Source organism: Oncorhynchus nerka, linkage group LG11 (genome assembly GCF_034236695.1).
Source record: "Oncorhynchus nerka isolate Pitt River linkage group LG11, Oner_Uvic_2.0, whole genome shotgun sequence".
In the NCBI taxonomy this organism is placed as follows: domain Eukaryota; kingdom Metazoa; phylum Chordata; class Actinopteri; order Salmoniformes; family Salmonidae; genus Oncorhynchus; species Oncorhynchus nerka.
In genome coordinates, this window is record NC_088406.1 from 36016621 (window position 1) to 36041534 (window position 24914).

A 24914-nucleotide genomic window follows, 5' to 3' on the forward strand; every position below is an offset into this window, starting at 1 on the left:
TGCGCTTGTAATTGTGGTATCATTAGAGAAACCCTCTGAAAGCGAGAGGCAGATGATTAACATTACCATCAACACGAACATGAGATGTTGCTGTTGTTTAATTACATGCACATATTCACCCCAATGGGATAATTAGGTACATTAAGAACTGCTAGAGTACAGGTGAGTGAGTAGGTAGGTAAGAGCCATGACAGAATGTTAAATAATTTCTTACTGAACCAACCTCCTACTGGGAAGGATGTGAGTGTGACATCATCACCCCAACATTAGTAGATTTAATTGTTTATCTACCCAGCGAATCATAAACTTAAATTTAAGGTGCATTTTCACTTACTCCATTGACCTCAATGTATGACTAATCTCAAATTTGACTTGAGGAAATTCACTTAGATTGAGTGTTACAGTATGTCATGGGGTTTTGTAGTCAACTGCTAAAAATATGGTTGACTGAGTAGCTTTCAGATAACAGAAAAACAGGACTCAGAAATGGCACTGGTCTTAAGAACTCTTCTGCTGCGGCATCAGATGCAGAACCGCTGAAGACCTCTAAAGTCTGAAGTGTCTAATAATACCTTGTGCCTTCTTCAGCATGCGTCTTAGAGTGACTGGGCTGAGGAGCCTTAATTATTATTATTTTTATTTTATTTTTTATTTCACCTTTATTTAACCAGGTAGGGCAGTTGAGAACAAGTTCTCATTTACAAGTTCTCAATAATACAATATAAAAAAAATAAATGTTCAGTGTGTGCAAATGTAGAAGAGTAGGGAGGTAAGGCAATAAATAGGCCATAGAGGAAAAATAATTACAATTTAGCATTAACACTGGAGTAATAGATGTGCAGATGATGATGTGCAGGTAGAGATACTGGGGTGCAAAAGAGCAAGAAGATGAATAACAATATGGGGATGAGGGAGTTGGGTGTGCTATTTACAGATTGGCTGTGTACAGGTACAGTGATCGGTAAGCTGCTCTGACAGCTGATGTTTAAAGTTAGAGAGGGAGATATAAGTCTCCAGCTTCAGTGATTTTTGCAATTTGTTCCAGCATTGGCAGCAGAGAACTGGAAAGAAAGTTGGCCAAAGTAGGTGTTGGCTTTCGGGATGACCAGTGAAATATACCTGCTGGAGCGCATGCTATGGTGACCAGTGAGCTGAGATAAGGCGGGGCTTTACCTAGCAAAGACTTATAGATGACCTGGAGCCAGTGGGTTTGGCGATGAATATGTAGCGAGGGCCAGCCAACGAGAGCATACAGGTCGCAGTGGTGGGTAGTATATGGGGCTTTGGTGACAAAACGGATGGCACTGTGATAGACTACATCCAGTTTGCAGAGTAGAGTGTTGGAGGCTATTTTGTAAATTGCCAAAGTCAAGGATCGGTAGGATAGTCAGTTTTACGAGGGTATGTTTGGCAGCATGAGTGAAGGAGGCTTTGTTGCGAAATAGGAATCCGATTCTAGATTTAATTTTGGATTGGAGATGCTTAATGTGAGTCTGGAAGGAGAGTTTACAGTCTAACCAGACACCTAGGTATTTGTAGTTGTCCACATATTAAGTCAGAACCGTCCAGAGTAGTGATGCTAGTCGGGAGGGCGAGTGCAGGCAGCAATCGGTTGAAGAGCATGCATTTAGTTTTACTAGCATTTAAAAGCAGTTGGAGGCCATGGAAGGAGTGTTGTATGGCATTGAAACTCGTTTGGAGGTTTGTTAACACAGTGTCCAAAGAAGTATACAGAATGGTGTAGTCTGCGTAGAGATGGATTGGAGAATCACCAGCAGCAAGAGCAACATCATTGATGTATACAGAGATAAGAATTGACCCGATAATTGAACCCTGTGGCACCCCCATAGAGACTGCCAGAGGTCCGGACAACAGGCTCTCCGATTTGACACACTGAACTCTATCTGAGAAGTAGTTGGTGAACCAGGCGAGGCAGTCATTTGAGAAACCAAGGCTATTGAGTCTGTCGATAATAATGCGGTGATTGACCGAGTCGAAAGGCTTGGACAGGTCGATGACTACGGCTGCACAGTACTGTCTTTTATCGATGGCGGTTATGATATCGTTTAGGAACTTGAGCGTGGCTGAGGTGCACCCATGACCAGCTCGGAAACCAGACTGGATAGAGGAGAAGGTACGGTGGGATTCGAAATGGTCGGTGTTCTGTTTGTTAACTTGGCTTTCGAAGATTTCAGAACGGCAGGGCAAGATGGATATAGGTCTTTAACAGTTTGGGTCTAGAGTGTCTCCCCCTTTGAAGAGGGCTTTTCAATCTTTGGGGATCTCCGACGATACGAAAGAGAGGTTGAACAGGCTAGTAATAGGGGTTGCAACAATTTTGGCGGATAATTTGAGAAAGAGAGGGTCCAGATTGTCTAGCCCAGCTGATCTGTAGGGATCCGGATTTGGGTGAAGGAGAAGCGGGGGGCTTTGGCACTGTAAAGACCATGGACTTTACAGTGTCCCAAAACTTTTTGGCATTAGTGCTATAGGATGCAAATTTATTTTTGAAAAAGCTAGCATTAGCTTTCCTAACTGACTGTGACACACACGCACGAACACAAACAGCCTGGTGTCTCTCAGTGAGACTGAGCTGAGGAGCCCTGCACCTGCTTGGTGACACACATAGCCCCTGATGGAGAAAGACCCTGACACAAGATGCCACAGAGAATAAAAAACAGCACTGTCCTCATCCTCCATCTTCCCCTCTGAGGCATAAGAGATTTATAAAATGCCAGAAACTTTCGTAAGGTTACTCTCCTCATCTCCCAGCTAATGCTTTCAGTGTTGCAGAATTGTTGTGTGTCTGGCCCATCACCCTGATTCATGTATGGGAGAAGCTGGCTATTCAAATCTATTCAGATTTCACCTCGGATGTGTTCTGCCAAGAGGTACAGTCATAACGCTGTGATGTGAAAGCTTTGCCGGTCTTGTTTGATGATGGCCCTTATAGCACTTTATTACTTTGTTCTTGTTCATCATAGCCACTTTCTGGTTTTCATTCCATCAATCAATCAAATACAAGTATTTATATAAAGCTATTTTTAGATCAACAAAGTGCTTTACAGATGTAGTAAATGTCCACTGGGCACAAACTGTTTGAATCAATGTTGTTTCCACGTAATTTCAACGACAAAAAATAAATGTGATTATGTTGAATCAACATGGAAAACTGATTGGATTTGCTAAAAGTCAACAACGTTAAGGATGTCAACAATGTAAAGGAATTTCCGAAATGTTTGTATTTTTTTCACCCAATTTTTATCCTAAAGCCAACAACATGCTTCAAATGTTTGTTGATTTCATGTTGAATTCATATCAGTTGACAACTCAATCAAATATAAATCAAAACTGACATTGAAATGAGGTCTGTGTCTAGCGGGTAGAGAGTACTATATTCATTAAGGTTAAGTGTTTGTACTCTATTTACTGTAACTGAAACACATCAATATGGAATGGAAGTTGGGATAGCGCATATATGGTTGTTGTTTGCATTTACCATGAATGATAATAAGCTGTACTTTTACCCTTTGATTGTCAAAAAACAACATTTCAGTCTCTTTAGCTAATCCACTCCCTGTACCCCATGTGCCAAAGAGACTGGCCTTTCTGCCATTTTCAAATATGAATGTTCTATCATTAATGAGCTCGAGGAGAGCAGAATATTTGATCCTGTTTCGATCACCCTCACAGCTATCCTCCAATCACAACGATTATGCAAATATTGGAACTCTATCACTTTTTATTCTCTCCACAGAACAACCTGTTATCCGGTTGTTAAGCAACCTTTTTTTTCTTCGATTGTCCAGATGAAACCAGTCAGTCAAATGTTGCTAGCTCACATCTAAATTCTCAAACTAAATAAATACTGCAATTACAACCACAAAACGCCTTAGTTTTATTTTAAGCCTCAAAATACAAAAGCTAGCTAATAGCTAAATGTTCGCTTTTGACTTTGTTACTAATTCTATTTGAGGCTCCACGTTTTCATGCCATGGAAAATATTTTCAACAAACAATGAGCAACTCCGTGGTAAATCCAGCGCATATTGAAAGAACCTCTTTGGCAATGACAAGGAGTGGCAAGGAGTGGAATGTTAGCTAAAGAGACTGGTACTCAGACTAGTCTTAACTACAGGACATGCTGGTTCAGCATTCTTCTCTCTAACTCTTTCTCTCCACCTACTTAATTGAAGGATTCTTGGCTGAAAACACAGTGGTGCAAGTTCTAATCCCAAAGAGTACCTCTGTTTTTACACCTCCCAACAAGCCCCTTAATGTTAATTTGATATGTAGTCTAAGTAAATATAGATGAAGTGAATTCAATTAACAATTCAAGTTACTGAGAAGCAAAGAAAATAGAAAAGTCTGTTTTTTGCTCGACTTGAATGCAGAGACGTTAAAGTAAAAAATATATAAAAATGATTCTGTCAAACTCATTCAGAGAGCAGGGAGCTCAGGTGAATGAATAGTCAGCTCTCAATTCAGAAATAAATACTACCAAATACTACACACAAAAGGTTTCTGACTCAGAGAGACAAGCTATTGTATGTAAATAAGAACCAGTAAACAGGAAATGGGCAGGAGAACCATTGAGCAACAAAAACAGGTGTCACACACACACACTTTTATGCAAGTTAATGCAGGAAGCCGGACATAAAAATGTAAAACTGTAGGCTACAATACATCGACCATGAAGAATGGGGAGGGATTATCAGGATGGAATCACATTAAGATACTTTTTTTCTGAAGAGCAAAGATATATACGGTATATCCTCACAAATAAAATTAGATTAGCAAGATTATCAACCAAGCGCCTCTGGATATTCATTTATCAAACAGTGATAAATGTGAGCATGAATGTGAGGGAACCAATTCCTCCAGAGACATAAAACCAACTCTATCCCCCCTCTTTGGAGGACAGCTGTAGACACAATTTTGAAAGTAGTAGCTAGAAATCATCTGAGCAACTCCAATTTCCTGATTTCCCCATTTATTTGTTGTTGAAATATAACACTTTTCAGACAACCACACGCTCTGATCTCCATCCTCTCTTCTCATATCAGCAAGCCAAGGTCAGAGCAGCTCATCTCAGTCAAACAGGATTGGCACGGAGACCACAGTGTCTGCACCTGCAGCACCAGAGAGCATGTCCTCACAATGTAAACCAAGAGCTCCTGCTCACCAGAGACAAACCGGGTCACAGCCATGATAGCATCAGAGAGAGAAACCTGCCAAGTGTGCTCCACATAGCCAAATGTCCCTCTCTTTTTCTCTATTTTTCTTTCTCTCTCTCCCCCTAGAGTGTTGTTCTCATAGGGATGCTGTGATTTTCTTGTCATGATGGGTGAATTTCTTTAAAAAATATATATATATTGATCGGCAAATACAGGACTAGTAAAGGCCCAGCGCACTACTTTTGTGAAAATGTATTTTTTCAAAACATATACAGTACCAGTCAAGTTTGGACACACCTACTCATTTAAGTTTTATTTTATTTTGTTTTTTTTACTATTTTCTACATTGTAGAATAATAGTGAATATATCAAACTATGAAATAACATGTAAATTATGTAGCAACCTAAAAAGTGTTAAACAAATCAAAATATATTTTAGATTTTTTAAAGAAGCCACCTTTGCCTTGATGACAGCTTTGCACATGCTTGGCATTCTCTCAACCAGCTTCACCTGGAATGCTTTTCCAACAGTCTTGAAGTAGTTTCCACATATGCTGAGCACTTGTTGGCTGCTTTTCCTTCACTCTGCGGTCTAACTCATCCCAAACCATCTCAATTGGGTTGAGGTCGGGTGATTGTGGAGGCCAGGTCATCTGATGCAGTACTCCATCACTCTCCTTCTTGGTCAAATAGCCCTTACACAGCCTGGAGGTGTGTTTTGGGTCCTTGTCCTGTTGAAAAACAAATGATAGTCCCATTAAGCGCAAACCAGATGGGATGGCGTATCGCTGCAGAATGCTGATGTAGCCATGCTGGTTAAGTGTGCCTTGAATTCTAAATTAAATCCATGACAGTGTCACCAGCAAAGCACCCCCACACCATCACACCTCCTCCTCCATGCTCCATGGTGGAAACCACACATGTGGAGATCATCCGTTCACCTACTCTGCGTGTCACAAAGACACAGCGGTTGGAATCAGAAATCTCAAATTAGGACTCATCAGACAAAAGGACAGATTTCCACCAGTCTAATGTCCATTGTTCGTGTTTCTTGGCCCAAAGAAGTATCTTCTTATTATTGGTATCCTTTAGTAGTGGTATCTTTGCAGCAATTCGACCATGAAGGCCTGTATCTCGCAGTCTCCTATGAACAGTTGATGTTGAGATGTGTCTGTTACTTGAACTTTATTTGGGATGCAATCTGAGGTGCAGTTAACTCTAATGAACTTATCCTCTGCAGCAGAGGTAACTCTGGGTCTTCCTTTCCTGATGAGAGCCAGTTTCATCATAGCGCATGATGGTTTTTGCGACTGCACTTGAAGAAACTTCAAAACTTCAAAAGTTCTTGACATTTTCCGGATTGACAGACCTTCATGTCTTTAAAATAATGATGGACTATAATTTCTCTTTGCTTCTTTGAGCTGATCTTGCCATAATATGGACTTGGTCTTAATCTACCAATTATGTGCATATCCTAGCTTCTGGGCCTGAGTAGCAGGCAGTTTACTTTGGGCACGCTTTTCATCTGGAGATGAAAATAGTGCCCCGTACCTTAGAGAAGTTATGACCCCCTAACCAACAATGCAGTAAAAAAAATATATAGGAATAAGAATAAGGAAAAAAGTAACAACTAATTAAAAAGCAGCAGTAAAATAACAATAGAGAGACTATATACAGGGGGGTACCGGTACAGAGTCAATGTGCGGGGGCACTGGTTAGACAAGGTAATTTCTATTTATTTTTTTACCTTTATTTAACTAGGCAAGTCAGTTACGAACAAATTCTTATTCTCAATGACAGCCTAGGAACAGTGGGTTAACTGCCTGTTCAGGGGCAGAACAACCGATGTCAGCTCGGGGATTTGAACTTGCAACCTTCCGGTTACTAGTCCAACGCTCTAACCACTAGGCTACCCTGCCGCCCCAATTGAGGTAATATGTACATGTGGGTAGATTTATTAAAATGACTTTTTTTTAATTAATTTTTTTATTTCACCTTTATTTAACCAGGTAAGCAAGTTGAGAACAAGTTCTCATTTACAATTGCGACCTGGCCAAGATAAAGCAAAGCAGTTCAACACATACAACGACACAGAGTTACACATGGAGTAAAACAAACATACAGTCAATAATACAGTAAAAAAAAAACAAGTCTATATACAATGTGAGCAAATTAGGTGAGAAGGGAGGTAAAGGCAAAAAAGGCCATGGTGGCAAAGTAAATACAATATAGCAAGTAAAACACTGGAATGGTAGTTTTACAATGGAAGAATGTGCAAAGTAGAAATAAAAATAATGGGGTGCAAAGGAGCAAAATAAATAAATAAATAAAATACAGTTGGGAAAGAGGTAGTTGTTTGGGCTAAATTATAGGTGGGCTATGTACAGGTGCAGTAATCTGTAAGATGCTCTGACAGTTGGTGCTTAAAGCTAGTGAGGGAGATAAGTGTTTCCAATTTAAGAGATTTTTGTAGTTCGTTCCAGTCATTGGCAGCAGAGAACTGGAAGGAGAGGCGGCCAAAGAAAGAATTGGTTTTGGGGGTGACTAGAGAGATATACCTGCTGGAGCGTGTGCTACAGGTGGGAGATGCTATGGTGACCAGCGAGCTGAGATAAGGGGGACTTTACCTAGCAGGGTCTTGTAGATGACATGGAGCCAGTGGGTTTGGCGACGAGTATGAAGCGAGGGCCAGCCAACGAGAGCGTACAGGTCGCAATGGTGGGTAGTATATGGGGCTTTGGTGACAAAACGGATTTCACTGTGATAGACTGCATCCAATTTGTTGAGTAGGGTATTGGAGGCTATTTTGTAAATGACATCGCCAAAGTCGAGGATTGGTAGGATGGTCAATTTTACAAGGGTATGTTTGGCAGCATGAGTGAAGGATGCTTTGTTGCGAAATAGGAAGCCAATTCTAGATTTAACTTTGGATTGGAGATGTTTGATATGGGTCTGGAAGGAGAGTTTACAGTCTAACCAGACACCTAAGTATTTGTAGTTGTCCACGTATTCTAAGTCAGAGCCGTCCAGAGTAGTGATGTTGGACAGGCGGGTAGGTGCAGGTAGCGATCGGTTGAAGAGCATGCATTTAGTTTTACTTGTATTTAAGAGCAATTGGAGGCCACGGAAGGAGAGTTGTATGGCATTGAAGCTTGCCTGGAGGGTTGTTAACACAGTGTCCAAAGAAGGGCCGGAAGTATACAGAATGGTGTCGTCTGCGTAGAGGTGGATCAGAGACTCACCAGCAGCAATGACTATGCATAGATGATAACAACAGAGAGTGATGGCGATGTAAAAGGCAGGGGGGGGACAATGCAAATAGTCTGCGTAGCCATTTGATTAGATGTTCAGGAGTCTTATGGCTTGGGGCTAGAAGCTGTTTTGAAACCTCTTGGACCTGGACTTGGTGCTCTGGTACTGCTTGCCGAGGGGTAGCAGAGAGAACAGTCTATGACTAGGGTGGCTGGAGTCTTTGACAATTATTAGGGCCTCCCTCTGACACCGCCTGGTATAGAGGTCCTGGATGGCAGGAAGCTTGACCTCAGTGATGTACTGGGCCATACACACTATCCTCTGTAGTGCCTTGCAGTCAGAGGCCGAGGCAGTTGCCATTCCAGGCAGTGATGCAACCAGTCAGGATGCTCTCGATGGTGCAGCTGTAGAACCTTTTGAGAATCTGAGGACCCATGCCAAATCTTTTCATTCTCCTGAAGGGGAATAGGTTTTGTTGTACCCTCTTCACGACTGTCTTGGTGTGCTTGGACCATGTTAGTTTGTTGGGGATGTGGACACCAAGGAACTTGAAGCTCTCAACCTGCTCCACTACAGCCCCGTCGATGAGAATGGGGGCATACGCGGTCCTCTTTTTCCTGTTGTCTACAGTCATCTATTTTGTCTTGATCACGTTGAGGGATCTCTGACCTCCTCCCTATAGACTGTCTCATCGTTGTCGGTGATCAGGCCTACCACTGTTGTGTCATCGGCAAACTTAATGATGGTGTTGGAGTTGTTTCTGGCTGTGCAGTAATGAGTGAACAGGGAGTAAAGGAGGGGACTCAGCATGTACCCATGAGGGGGTCCTGTGTTGAGGATCAGCGTGTGCAATAGAGATTGCATCATCTGCGGATATGTTAGGTCGGTATGCAAATTAGAGTATTTCTGAGTTAATGGTGTTGATGTGAGCCATGACTAGCCTTTCAAAGCACTTCATGGCTACAGACGTGAGTGCTACGGGTCGGTAGTCATTTAAGCAGGTATTCTCGGTGTTCTTGGGTACAGGGACTATGGTGGTCTGCTTAGAACATGTTGGTATTACAGACTCGGACAGGGAGAGGTTGAAAATATCAGTGAAGACACTTGCCAGTTGGTCAGCGCATGCTCGCAGTACACGCCCTGGTAATCCGTTTGGTTCTGCGGCCTTGTGAATGTTGACATGTTTAAAGGTCTTACTCACATCGGCTGCGGAGAGCATTATCACACAGACTTCAGGAACAGCTGGTGCTCTCGTGTGTTTCAGTGTTATTTGCCTTGATGCGAGCATAGAAGAAGTTTAGCTCATCTGGTAGGCTCGTGTCATTGGCCAGCTCTCGGCTGTTCTTCACTTTGTAGTCTGTAATGGTTTGCAAGCCCTGCCACATCTGACGAGCATCAGAACCGGTGTAGTACGATTTGATCTTAGTCCTGTATTGACACTTTGCCTGTTTGATGGTTTGTCGGAGGGCATAGCAGGATTTCTTAATAGCTTCCGGGTTAAAGTCCCGCTCCTTGAAAGCGGCAGCTCTAGCCTTTAGCTCTATAATCCATGGCTTCTGGTTGGGGTATGTACAGTACGTACGGTCACTGTTGGGGCGACGTCATCGATGCACTTATTGATGAAGCCAATGGCTGATGTGGTGTACTCAATGCCATCGGAGGAACCCCGGAACATATTCCATTCTGTGCTAGGAAAACAGTCCTGTAGCTTAGCATCTGCTTCTTCTGACCAACTTTTTATTGATCGAGTCGCTGGTACTTCCTGCTTTACTTTTTGCTTGTAAGCAGGAATCAGGAGGACAGAATTATGGTCAGATTTTCCCAATGGAGGGCGAGGGAGAGCTTTGTATGCGTCTCTGTGTGTGGAGTAAAGGTGGTCAAGAGTTATTTTCCCTCTTGTTGCACATTTAACATGCTGATAGAAATTTGGTAAAACAAATTTAAGTTTCCCTGCATTAAAGTCCCCGGCCACTAAGCAAGCCGCCTCTGGGTGAGTGCTTTCCTGTTTGCTTATGGCGGAATACAGCTCATTGAAGAGCGGTCTCATTGCCAGCATCATTCTGTGGTAGTTTGTAGACAGCTATGAAAACTCTCTAGGTAGATAGGCGAGCAAAACCTTGAGACTTCTTTAGATATTGTGCACCAGTTGTTATTTACAAAAATCACCAGACGCCGCTGTTCTATCCTGCCGATACAGTGTGAAACTAGCCAGCTGTATGTTGATAATGTCGTCGTTCAGCCACGACTCCGTGAAGCATAAGATATTACAGTTTTGAATGGCCCGTTGGTAGGATAATCTTAACCGTATGTCATCATTTTATTTGCCATTGATTGCACATTAGCAAGAAGAACGGGTGGCAGTGGGAGCTTACTTGCTCGCCTATGGATTCTCAGAAGGCATCCCGATCTGCAGCCCCTTTTACGGGGATCTGGGCCTGTTCCAGTGAAAGTAGTATATCCTTCTCGTTGGACTCGTTAATTAAAGGAAAAAGTTCATCTTCCGCGTAGGTCAGAGATGTTATTTTCCTCATGAAACTGGTTGAAGGCAAAGGGTGGCTACTTTGAAGAATCTCTAATATAAAAAATATTTAGATTTGTTTAACACTTCTTTTGGTTACTACATGATTCCATATGTGTTATTTCATAGTTTTGATGTCTTCACTATCATTCTACAATGTAGAAAATAGTAAAAATAAAGAAAAACTGTATATTTATTTTGTATAATATATAGATTTTTCAGATTTTTCAGGGGCTGCTGCAGCACCCTCATTACCCTTACTTCCCGTGGCTATGGTTGTTCTCTCTCTCTCTCTCCCTTACACTCTCTAACTCTTTCATTCATTCGCTTTCACCCCCCACTTCTTTCACTCGCTCGAATCTTCTCACCTTGTCCCTTCCACTCACTCTGTTACTTATCTTTCACGCGCACACACGCACACGCGCACACACACACACACACACACACACACACACACACACACACACACACACACACACACACACACACACACACACACACACACACACACACACACACACACACACACACACACACACACACACACACACACACTATAATTGTGTTCCCCTCTATTACACAGTCATGCCATCTTAGTCATCCAATCACTACTCTGACTCCCTCGCTAGCTATAATCCTCTCCCCCCTCCGTTATGGTTCAGTGCAGGAACATCTGGCCAAATGGCACATAGATTATGTCCTGCCAGCATCTCCAAGGCAGGAGGCACTGCCACCAGACAAGACAACATCTGTCCATCAGGAACTGACACACTACACTCTTTGCTGCCTCTACATTGATCGTCATTGTGAAAATCAAGATGAATAAATGTCTTCGATTTCACTGCCAGCTATTGCACAACTTGGCCATGGCTGCAGCTATTGCAGGCCACTGCTTGGTAAAGGAAAGGTGAGAGAAGATAGAGGTGAAAAGAGAGAAGTCCTTACCTGCCAGAATATGCCGTCTATCGTGCTCCCAAGGAAGCCCTCCCTGGTTTCAGACGACAGGAGCTTGGGTCCTAGGATCGTCATGAACTCATCGAAGTCCACCTGCCCGTCTCCTAAGAAACACAGTCAGACACACAGTATGACATGTCTTACTCACAAAAAAAGTTTTATTTCAAATCAGCAAAAAGGACAATAACTGTATTTTATACCAAGTCTTCATTTGAGTATGTGTTCCTTCCCTTCAATACCTATTCTCCTTCCTCCTTCATCTTCCTAATTTTCCTGCAGAAGAGGTTGTGTGCTGCCCATGCAGGGCAACTCAATCTGCCCCTTCACTCATACTCTCCTCCCTCTCCCCTGACGGGGGTGAACTCCTTAGTCACGCTGGCACTGTCACGTTTGATGTCATCGATTGTCCCTCTCTGTGCCCATGCATATGCAGAGTGGGATCCTGCCTCATCACTGGGGACAGTCAGGCAGTGCAGCCAGGGCCCTGAACTATTGTGATGGATGGATGAATGGCTGGATGGATGGACGGATGGATGTGATTTAAACCAAGAACACTTCCTAACAAAAGCAGCCGATGCCAGGCATCATGTATTATGAGCATAACACCCCTATATAAAGCAACAGGAGCGATTGCAATACTGAGATCTCCAACAAAGACCACAAGCTCCTAAGCAATCCACCAAGGGCATTCTGCTGAGCTGGATAACAATCTGAGGGATCGTTCTGACAGTGGAACAGATTATCAGAGCAACTCAATGAGTCCATCCATATCTTATAGAGATCAGCTGGACTGTTGCAGCTGCTGCTCAAAGAGAAAAAAAATCAATGGCCATCCGTGAATGTGTCACGTGTCTCTAATTCACCTTGCTGCTAGCATGGCAAAGACACAATAAACACCCTCAAATCCCATTCATCTGGTAATGTACCTGGCTATGGACACCTCCTCCATTTGATCACCATGATCTTTTGTGTTGCGTCTATAGACAAGAAAATGAAACGAGATTGAGGCAAATTACTTTGAATATAACACAAATTGATGTTTTGAAAACATCTCTCACTGCAATGACAGAGATGTAATCGCAACAACAATCCAGCCAACCCTCCTTATCTTGGCCAGGGTGTCCTCATTCAGTCACAGCAAGAAAAATCAACTGAGCATTTCAAAGGCATCGCAGATGACAAATGGTCCTCCAGTCCTCCCCCTCTACCAAACCAACAGGAACTCATACATTGATTGCTGTCACACCTCAGAGTGTACAAGCAATATCTATAACAAATATGACAGATAGGTCCTCCTAGATGTTCTAACTTGTCAAAGCAGGAGATGAAAGCGGTATATCAAGCAAACCTTCAATTTGACAGCAGGTATACTTTAATAGTAGGGGAGGATACATCGTTTCACGAATCATTCTTATCTGGAGTGGAGAGCAGTCCACCACCTTGAGCATTCAGGTATGACTTTCCAATCTTCCTGAGATCAGTCCACTACAGTTTTTCTAGCAATTCTGCCTCAAAAAACAAAACAAAACAAAACAACAAACATTTGAGCGGAGAATACAAGCTAAAAAAGAGACAATTGGGTGAAAAACGTTTTGAATATTTCTCCAATTATCCAGTGTTTTGACACATCAAATCAAATCAAATGTATTTATATAGCCCTTCGTACATCAGCTGATATCTCAAAGTGCTGTACAGAAACCCAGCCTAAAACCCCAAACAGCAAGCAATGCAGGTGTAGAAGCACGGTGGCTAGGAAAAACTCCCTAGAAAGGCCAAAACCTAGGAAGAAACCTAGAGAGGAACCAGGCTATGTGGGGTGGCCAGTCCTCTTCTGGCTGTGCCGGGTGGAGATTATAACAGAACATGGCCAAGATGTTCAAATGTTCATAAATGACCAGCATGGTCGAATAATAATAAGGCAGACAGTTGAAACTGGAGCAGCAGCACAGTCAGGTGGACTGGGGACAGCAAGGAGTCATCATGTCAGGTAGTCCTGGGGCACGGTCCTAGGGCTCAGGTCCTCCGAGAGAGAGAAAGAAAGAGAGAATTAGAGAGAGCATATGTGGGGTGGCCAGTCCTCTTCTGGCTGTGCTGGGTAGAGATTATAACAGAACATGGCCAAGATGTTCAAATGTTCATAAATGACCAGCATGGTCAAATAATAATAAGGCAGTTGAAACTGGAGCAGCAGCATGGCCAGCATGGACACATCTAATAATTCCACAGAAGGTTTATTTCCAAAACACTTTATCCAACAATTTTTCACATTTTTTCATCAAAAATGATTGCTTATGGTAACTTCATGTGTACCCATGTGTTATTGTTTTCAGTCATTGGAATTGCAGTAGGCATGAACATATTGTTGCTTCAAGTTTAATTGAAGAGTTTGACAGAGATTTTAGATGTATATGAAAATGTGTTGTTAGCAAAACGCTAGCCTATTTCATTGTTTAGCTGGAATGGAATGTTTGTATCCTGTATATTTGACTGTGATATGTGGTTGTCTCACCTTGCTATCTTAAGATGAATGCACTAATACTGTAAATTGCTCTGGATAAGAGCACCTGCTAAATGATTAAAATGTCACATGTACAGTTGAAGTCGGAAGTTTACATACACTTAGGTTGGAGTCATTAAAACTAGTTTTTCAACCACTCCACAAATGTATTGTTAACAAACTATAGTTTTGGCAAGTCGGTTAGGACATGTACTTTGTGCATGACACAAGTAATTGTTTCAACAATTGTTTACAGACAGATTATTTCACCTATAATTCACTGTATCACAATTCCAGTGGGTCAGAAGTTTACATACACTAAGTTGACTGTGCCTTTAAACAGTTTGGAGAATTCCAGAAAATGATGTCATGGCTTTAAAAGCTTCTGATATGCCAATTGACATAATTTGAGTCAATTGAAGGTGTACTTGTGGATGTATTTCAAGGCCTACCTTCAAACTCAGGGCCTCTTTGCTTGACATTATGGGAAAATCTAAAGAAATCAGCCAAGACCTCAGAAAAAAATGGTAGACCTCCACAAGTCTGGTTCATCCTTGGGAGCAATTTCCAAACGCTTGAAGGTACCACATTCATCTGTACAAACAATAGTACGCAAGTATAAACACCATGGGACCACGCAGCCATCATACCGCTCAGGAAGGAGATACGTTCTGTCTCCTAGAGATGAACGTACTTTGGTACGAAAAGTGCAAATCAATCCCAGAACAACAGCAAAGGACCTTGTGAAGATGCTGGAGGAAACAAGTACAAAAGTATCTATATCCACAGTTAAACAAGTCCTACAACGACATAACCTGAAAGGCCGCTCAGCAAGGAAGAAGCCACTGCTCCAAAGCTGCCATAAAAAAGCCAGACTACCATTTGCAACTGCACATGGGGACAAAGATCGTGCTCTTTGGAGAAACGTCCTCTGGTCTGATGAAACAAAAATAGAACTGTTTGGCCATAATGACCATGGTTATGTTTGGAGGAAAAAGGGGGAGGCTTGCAAGCCGAAGAACACCATCCCAACCATGAAGCACAGAGGTGGCAGCGTCATGTTGTGGGGATACTTTGCTGCAGGAGGTGCACTTCACAAAATAGATGGCATCATGAGGCAGGACAATTATATGGATGTATTGAAGCATCTCAAGACATCAGTCAGGAAGTTAAAGCTTGGTCGCAAATGGGTCTTCCAAATGGACAAGGACCCCAAGCACACTTCCAAAGTTGTGGCAAAATGGCTTAAGGACAACAAAGTCAAGGTATTGGAGTGGCCATGACAAAGCCCTGACCGCAATCCTAAAGACAATGTGTGGGCAGAACTGGAAAAGCCTGTGAAAGCAAGGAAGCCTACACACCTGACTCAGTTACACCATCTCTGTCAGAAGAAATGTGCCAAAATTCACCCAACTTGTAATCACGTGTGTTGTGTGTGTTTGTTTGTGTGTGTACGCATGTGTTTGTTAGCGTAAATATGTGCAACACAGTTCATTAAGATGAAAGGGAGCAAGGGACCACAGCCAACATTTTACACATAGACAGTTTAGAGACAAATATTGTTGCAATGGGACTGTGGGATGTGTTAAGTGCTCTTCCGGTGTGTGTTTGGATAGTAGGATCCTTCATGCTTATTTAAAGTGTAAAGTGGAGGTTGTGATATGAAAGTATGGTGCGAATGAGTGCACATTACTGTGTGCATGTAATGTACTGTATGTACATGCAAATGTGTGTGCATAATGGTGAATGAGCACTCATGTCAATGTATTTATTATGTTTGTGATTATGTAGTCATACTGTGCCTTCGGAAAGTACTCATTACCCTTGACTTTTTCCACATTTTGTTAGGTTACTGATTTATTCTAAAATGGATTAAATAGTTTTTTCCCCCCTCATCAATCTACACACAATACCCCATAATGACAAAGTAAAAACAGGTTTTTAATACTTTTACAAAAATATCTACAAATAAAAACTGAAATATCACATTTACATAAGTATTCAGTCCCTTTACTCAGTACTTTGTTGAAGCACCTTTGGCAGCGATTACAGCCTTGAGTCTTGGGTATGACACGACAAGCTTGGCACACCTGTATTTGGGGAGTTTGTCCCATTCTTCTCTGCAGATCCTCTCAAGCTCTGTCAGGTTGGATGGCGCCGGAGGAGATGGCTGCCGTGTTACAGGCTCCCAACCAATTGTGCTATTGTGTGTGTTTGTTTGCGTTATTTGAAATGTATTTTGTACATAATGTGTCTGCCACCGTCTCTTATGACCAAAAAGAGCTTCTGGGTATCAGGACAGCGATTACTCTTTACCATCAGCTGCTACTCGCTGTTTGTTTGTTACCTATGCATAGTCACTTTGCCCCCCCACTTACATGTACAGATTACCTCAACTAGCCTGTACCCCCGCACACTGACTCGGTACCGGTGTCCCCTGTATATAGCCTCGTTATTCTATTTGTGTTACTTTTTATTATTACTTTTTATTTTAGTCTACTTGGTAGATATTTTCTTCTTCTTGAACTGCACTGTTGGTTAAGGGCTTGTAAGTAAGCATTTCACGGTAAAGTCTACACTTGTTGTATTCGGCACATGTGACAAATAAAGTTTGATTTGATTTTATCCAACGTCAAATCATTGGATAATAAAATGGAAGTGGCTGAATGACGACATGAATAAAATACAGCTGGCTGGGTTCAGATAGAACAGCTGTGGTGGTCTCTGGGGTGGCAGTCTGAGTTTATTTGTAAATAACAGCTGGTGCACGAAATCTGATATTAAGGAAGTCTTGAGGTTTTGCTCGCTTCAGGTAGAGTATCTCATGATAAGCTGTGGACCACACTATTTACCAAGAGAGTTTTAATCTATATTTTTCGTAGCTGTGTATTTACCACCACTGGCACTAACACAGCACCCAACGAGCTGTATAAGGCCATAAGCAAACAAGAAAATCCTCATCCAGAGGCAACGCTCCTAGTGGCCGGGGACTTTAATGCAGGGAAACTTAAATCTGTTTTAACTCGTTTCTATACGCATGTTACATGTGCAACAAGAGGAAAAAAACTCTAGACCACCTTTACTCCACACACAGAGATGCATACAAAGCTCTCCCTCGCCCTCCATTTGGCAAATCTGACCATAACTCTATCCTCCTGATTCCTGCTTACAAGCCAAAAGTACCAGCGACTCGCTCAATAAGGAAGTGGTCAGATGACAAAGATGCTAAGCTAGAGGACTGTTTTGCTACCACAGACTGGAATATGTTCTGGGATTCTTCAGATGGCATTGAATAGTACACCACATCAGTCACTGGCTTCATCAATAAGTGCATTGATGACATAGTCCGCACAGTGACCGTATGTACATACCCAAACCAGAAGCCATGGATTACAGGCAACATCCACACTGAGATAAAGGGTAGAGGTGCCGGTTTCAAGGAGCGGGACTCTAACCTGGATGCTCACAAGAATTCGCGCCATGCCCTCCGATGAACTATCAAACAGGCAAAGCATCAATACAGGACTAAGATTGAATCGTACTACACCGGCGCTGACGCTCGTTGGATTTGGCAGGGTTTGTAAACTATTACGGACTACAAAGGGAAGCACAGCTGCGAGCTGCTCAGTGAAACAAGCCTATGCTCGCTTCGAGGCAAGCAACACTGAAGCATGCATGAGAGCATCAGCTGTTCCAGACGACTGTGTGTTCATGCTCTCCATAGCCGATGTGAGTAAGACCTTTAAACAGGTCTCCATTCACAAGGCCGCAGGGCCAGACAGATTACCAGAACGTGTACTCCGAGCATGCACTGACCAACTGGCAAGTGTCTTCACTGACATTTTCAACCTTATATTTGACCGAGACTGTAATACCAGCATGTTTCCAGCAGACCACCATGGTCCCTGTACCCAAGTACACTAAGGTAACCTACCTAAATGACTACCGACCCGTAGCACTCACATCTGTAGCCATGAAGTGCTATGAAATGCTGGTCATGGATCACATCAACACCATTATCCCAGAAACCCTAGACCCACTCCAATTGGCATACCTCCCCAACAGATTCACAGATGATGCAATCTCTATTGCACTCCACACTGCCCTTTCCCACCTGGACAAAAGGAACACCTATGTGAGAATGCTATTCATTGACTATAGCTTGGACCCTGGAACTAAACACCTACCTGCAACTGGATCCTGGACTTTCTGACGGACCGCCCCCAGGTGGTAAGGGTAGGCAAAAACACATCTGCCACACTGATCCTCAACACAGGAGCCCCCCAGGGGTGCGTGCTCAATCCCCTCCTGTACTCCCTGTTCACATTTGATTGCATGGCCAAGCATGACTCCAACACCATCATTAAGTTTGCCGACGACACCTGATCACCAACAACGATGAGACAGCCTGTAGGGAGGAGGTCAGAGAGCTGGCAGTGTGGTGCCAGGACAACAACCTCTCCCTCAACGTGATCAAGACAAAGGATATAAATATCATGGTCCAAACACACCAAGACAGTCGTGAAGAGGGGACAACAACGCCTATTCCCTCTCAGGAGACTGAAAAGATTTGGCATGGGTCCTCAGATCCTCAAAAAGTTTTACAGCTGCACCATCAAGAGCATTCTGACCGGTTGTATCACCGCCAGGTATGGCAACTACTTGGCCTCCGACCGCAAGGCTCTAGAGATGGTAGTGTGTACGGCCCAGTACATCACTGGGGCCAAGCTTCCTGCCATCCAGGACCTTTATTGCCAAAGACTCCAGCAACACTAGTCATAGACTGTTCTCTCTGCTACCACACGGCAAGCAGTACCGGAGCGCAAAGTCAATGTCCAAAAGGCTTCTTATCAGCTTCTTCCCCTAAACCATAAGACTCCGGAACAGCTAATAAAATGGCTACCCGGACTATTTGCATTGTCCCCCTACTCCATTTTTATGCTGCTTCTACTCTCTGTTTATTATCCATGCATAGTCACTTTACCTCAACCTACATGTACATATTACCTCAATTACCTCAACTAACCTGTGCCCCTGCACATTCACTCTGTACCAGTACCCCCAGTATATACATTTACATTTACATTTAAGTCATTTAGCAGACGCTCTTATCCAGAGCGACTTACAAATTAGCCTCGCTACTGTTAGATTCTTCTAAAAAACTGTTTTACTTCACTTTATTCTAATAAATACTTTCTTAACACTTATTTTTCTTCAAACTGCATTGTTGTTTAAGGGCTTGTAAATAATAATTTCACTGCAAGGTGAAACCTGTTGTAGTCGGCCGATGTGACAAATACAATTTGATTTGATTTGAGAGTTGTTGAACTGCTATTTTCAGGTCTCTCCAGAGATGTTCGATCGGGTTCAAGTCCGGGCTCTGGCTGGGCCACTCAAGGACAGAAACTCCTGTGTTTTATTGGCTGTGTGCTTATGGTCATTGTCCTGTTGGAAGGTCAACCTTCACCCCAGTCTGAGGTTTTGAGGGCTCTGGAGCAGGTTTTTATCAAGCATCTCTCTGTACTTTGCTCAGTTCATCTTTCCCTTGATCCTGAATAGTCTCCAAGTCCCTGCTGCAGAAAAACATCTCCACAGCATGAGAGTCTTTTGGGGCCTTTTGGCAAACTCCAAGCGGGCTGTCATGTGCCTTTTACTAAGGAGAGGCTTCAGCCTGGCCATTCTACCGTAAAGGCCTGATTGGTGGAGTGCTGCAGAGATGGTTGTCCTTCTGGAAAGTTCTCCCATCTCCACAGAGGAACTCTAGAGATCTGTCAGAGTGACCATCGGGTTCTTGGTCATCTCCCTGATCAAGGCCCTTCTCCCCCAATTGCTCAGTTTGGCCAGGCGTCCAGGTCTAGGAAGAGTCTTGGTGATTCCAAACTTTTCCCATTTAAGAATGATGGAGGACATTGTGTTCTTGGGGACCTTCAATGCTGCAGACATTTTTTGGTACCCTTCCCCAGATCTGTGCCTAACAAAATCTGGTCTATGGTCAATTCTTGGTTTTTGCTCTGACATGCACTGTCAACTGTGGGACCTTATATAGACAGGTGTGTCCCTTTCCAAATTATGCTAAATCATTTGAATTTACTACAGGGGGACTCCAATCAAATTGTAGAAACATCTTAAGGATGATCAATGGAAACCGAATGTACCTGAGCTCAATTCTCATAGCTAAGGGTTTGAATACTTATGTAAATAAGGCATTTGTGTTTTGTATTTGTAATACATTTGCTCAAATTTCAAAAAACTTTTTTCGCGTTGTCATTATGTGTGTAGATTGAGGAGGATTTTTATTTAATCAATTTTAGAATAAGGCTGTAAAGTAACAAAATGTGGAAAAAGTAAAGGGGTCTGAATACTTTCTAAGGGAACTGTATGTAGGAACATGTGTATGAATGTGTAAAAAAGGAAGAGCGGGATCTATTTATGTATATGTGTGTTTCTGACAGTGTGTATATGACCATGTCTTTGTGAAGGCGTGATCGTGGTGTGTAAACAGGAGGGAAGGGATCTCTTCATGTTTAAATATGTATGTGTGCGTGTAACAGAGTGGGCTCCTGTCTCTCACTGGACTCGAACATGGGACCTTCTGTTGCATGTGCAACTTCATGTGTCTGTATACTGTAAATGTGTGAAATGGGTACTGAAGGTGACTCACCATCCATGTCTAGTCTCTGCATGATGATGGCCAGCTCCACCTCACTGGGCATGTATCCCAGGGACCTCATGGCCATACCCAGCTCCTGCTTGGAGATGAACCCGTTCCCATCCCGGTCCAGCACTCTGAATGCCTCCCGGATCTCTGTCAACACAAGGAGGAGAGGAGAGGATACACCATGGTTAGGAATTATTTTAACTCTGTGCCTTATATCAAGAACATTGCAAATGACATCTGCAATAACCTGCAGGCAACTTAGATGGTGGTGGCAAATAAGCTTGCTCTGTGTGTACGACAAGCCGCTGTACTGTGTCAGTTTGAAAGATACCCATCAGCGTCAAGCCTAAAAGTCAGCAGGCTCCTCTCTGCTTTCATGAATTAATATTTTATTAGTGTGTTTACAGAGAAAATTGGGCTTATGGCAGGGAGGCAGTGAGCAGGGAGAGCGAGACAGAGAACTGGAGAGAGAAATAGAGAGAGGGGGGGATAGAAGGAAAGAGAGAGAGGGGAAAGAGAGAGATGCAGTGAGATTGTAAGAGAGAGAGAGAGGCAGCCATGGATGTTTTTAAATGAGTCAAATCTAATTGTATTGGTCACATACACATGGTTAACAGATGTTATTGAGAGTTTAGTGAAATGCTTGTGCTTCTAGTAATATCTAACAAGTAATCTAACAATTCCACAACAACTACCTAATACACACAAATCAAATTAAAGGAATGGAATAAGAATATATACATATAAATATATGGATAAGCAATGACCGAGAGGCATAGGCAAGATGCAATAGATGGTATAGAATATAGTATATACATATGAGATGAGTAATGTAAGATACGTAAACAGTATTAAAGTGGCATTATTAAAGTGACTAGTGTTCCATTTATTAAAGTGGCCAATGATTTCAAGTCTGTATGTAGGCAGCAGCCTCTCAATGTTAGCGATGGCTATTTAACAGTCTGATGGCCTTGAGATAGAAGCTATTTTTCAGTCTCTCGGTCCCAGCTCTGATGCACCTGTACTGACCTCGCCTTCTGGATGGTAGCAGGGTGAACAGGCAGTGGCTTGGGTGGTTGTTGTCGTTGATAACCTTTTTGGCATTACTGTGACATTTAGTTTTTGGTATTTGTTTTTTTATTAGGATCTCCATTAGCTGTTGCAAAAGCAGAAGCTACTCTTCCTGGGGTCCACACAAACATGACAAAATACAGAACATCAATAGACGAGAACAGCTCAAGGACAGAACTACATCATATTTTTTTTAAAGGCACACGTAGCCTACATATCAATGTATACACACAAACTATCTAGGTCAAATAGGGGAGAGGCGTTGTGCCGTGAGGTGTTGCCATATCTGTTTTTTAAAACCAGGTTTGCTGTTTATTTGAGCAATATGAGATGGATGGAAGATCCATGCAATAAGGGCTCTATATGATACTCTATGCTTTCTTGAATTTGTTATGGATTTGGGGACTGTGAAAAGGTGGCATGTCTGATGGGGTAATTGTGTGTGTCAGAGCTGTGCGTAAGTTGACAATGCAAACAATTTGGGATTTCCAACACGTTTGTTCTAATGTTTCTTTTAAAAAGAAGAAGCGATGCAGTCAGTCTCACCTCAATTCTTAGCCAAGAGAGACTGGTACGCATAGTATTTATATCAGCCCTCTGATTACAATGAAAAGCTAAATGTGCCGCTCTGTTCTGGGCCAGTTGCAGCTAAACTAGGTATTTCCTTGCAGCACTGGACTACACGACAGGACAATAAACAAGATTAGACTAAATGAGAGACTGCAGAACTTGCTTTTTGGAGTGTACTGTCAAAAACGCACAGCATCTCTTTCTTACGGACAGACCTCTCCCCATCTTTACAACCATTGAATCTATATGTTTTGACCATGACAGTTTACAATCTAAGGTAACGCCCAGTAATTTAGTCTCCTCAACTTGTTCAACAGCCACACCATTCATTACCAGATTCAGCTGAGGTCTAGCACTTAAGAAAGGATTTGTACCAAAACAGACTGCAACTCTTTGTTAAGGGTTTCAGTGACTTCATTAGCTGTGGTTGCTGATGTGTATATGGTTGAATCATCAGCATACATGGACACACATGCTTTGTTTAATTCCAGTGGCAGGTCATTGGAAAAATAGAAAAGAGTAGAGGGACTAGAGACTGCCCTGCGGTACGCCACACTTTACATGTTTGACATTAGAGAAGCTTCCATTAAAGAAAACCCTTTGAGTTCTATTAGATACATAGCTCTGAATCCACAATATGGCAGAGGTTGAAAAGCCATAACACATATGTTTTTTCAACAACAGCTTATGGTAAATAATATCAAAAGCTGCAATGAAATCTAACAGTACCCTTCCACAATCTTCTTATTATCAATTTATTTAAACCAATCATCAGTCATTTGTGTCAGTGCAGTACATGTTGAGTGCCCTTCTCTATAAGCATGATGGAAGTCTGCTGTTAATTTGTTTACAGAGAAATAGCACTGTATTTGGTCAAAAACAATTTTTTCCAACAGTTTGCTAAGAACTGGCAGCAAGCTTATAGGTCTGCTGTTGGAACCAGTAAAGGCCACTTTACCACTCTTGGGTAGCGGAATTACTTTGGCTTCCTTCCAGGCCTAAGGACAAAGACTTTCCTCTAGGCTCAGATGAAAATAGGACAGATAGGAGTGGATATAGTCAACTACCATCCTCAGTAGCTTTCCATCTAAGTTCTCAATGCCAGGAGGTTTGTCATTATTGATTGCTAACAATAATTTTCCCACCTCTCCCACACTAAATTTACAAAATTTAAACTTGCAATGCTTTTCACTTAATTATTCATTTTTTTATGCATGAATACAATTGCTCACTGTTCATTGTTGGCGTTTCCTGCTTAAGTTTGCCCACTTTGCCAATGACGTAATCATTCAAATGATTGGCAACATCTTCAATGATTTTGTGATGCCATCAGCCATCTGATTCGATGAAAGGTGGAGTTGAATTTGTCTTTCTGCCCATAATTTAATTTAAACTACTCCAAAGTAGTTTTTCCATCATTTTTTATATAATTGATCTTGGCTTCATAATACAGCCAGTCAGATGTGCAGCCATACTTAATAGCCACTCCTTTTCCCCATCTCTTTCAACCATACAGTTTTTCAATTCCTCATCAATCTATGGCGACTTAACAGTTCTAACAGTCAGTTATTTAACAGGTGCATGTTTATCAATAATTGGAAGAAGCAATTTCATAAATTCATCAAGTGCAGCATCTGGATGATCCTCATTAATCACATCAGAACAACAAATATTTTTAACATCATCCACATAAGAGTCACAGCAAAATCTTTTGTATGATCTCTTATACACTATTTTAGGCCCAGCTGTTGGAACTTTGGCTTCCTGGATATAGTAAGTATATTGTAATCACTGCATCCAATGGGTACGGATAAAGCTTTAGAACAAAGTTCTACAGTATTAGTACAAATGTGATAGATACATGTGGATGATCTTGTTCCTGTAGTGTTTGTAAACACCCTGGTACGTTGATTAGTAACCTGAACCAGATTACAGGCACTGGTTACAGTAAGAAGCTTCCTCTTGAGTGGACAGCTTGATGAAAACCAGTCAATATTCAGGTCCCCAGAAAAGTTGACCTCTTTGTTTACATCACATACACTATCAAGTATTTCACACATATTATTTAGACATTGACCAACCACAACACTTCAATAACACTTGACATAAGATCTTCTCTAAGCATTACAGGGATATGGCTCTGAATATATATCGCAACACCTCCCCCATAAGCATTTGTCTCTTCTATAGATGTTACATCCTTGTATTGCTACTACTG

The 24914-nt window shown here is 42.2% G+C and overlaps 1 protein-coding gene across 2 annotated transcripts in view; it reads right to left on the reverse strand.

The window, feature by feature from the left end:
* The window catches only part of caln1 (calneuron 1), a 106423-nt gene that overhangs the window by 51945 nt on the left and 29564 nt on the right, over nucleotides 1–24914 (reverse strand). For both annotated transcript variants that reach the window (XM_065024470.1, XM_029672555.2), the window contains exons 3-4: nucleotides 21059–21202; nucleotides 11892–12004 (exon numbers count right to left, since the gene is read on the reverse strand). In XM_065024470.1, the coding sequence (XP_064880542.1) occupies nucleotides 11892–12004; nucleotides 21059–21202 (257 nt within the window). The remainder of the gene's footprint in view (nucleotides 1–11891; nucleotides 12005–21058; nucleotides 21203–24914) is intronic.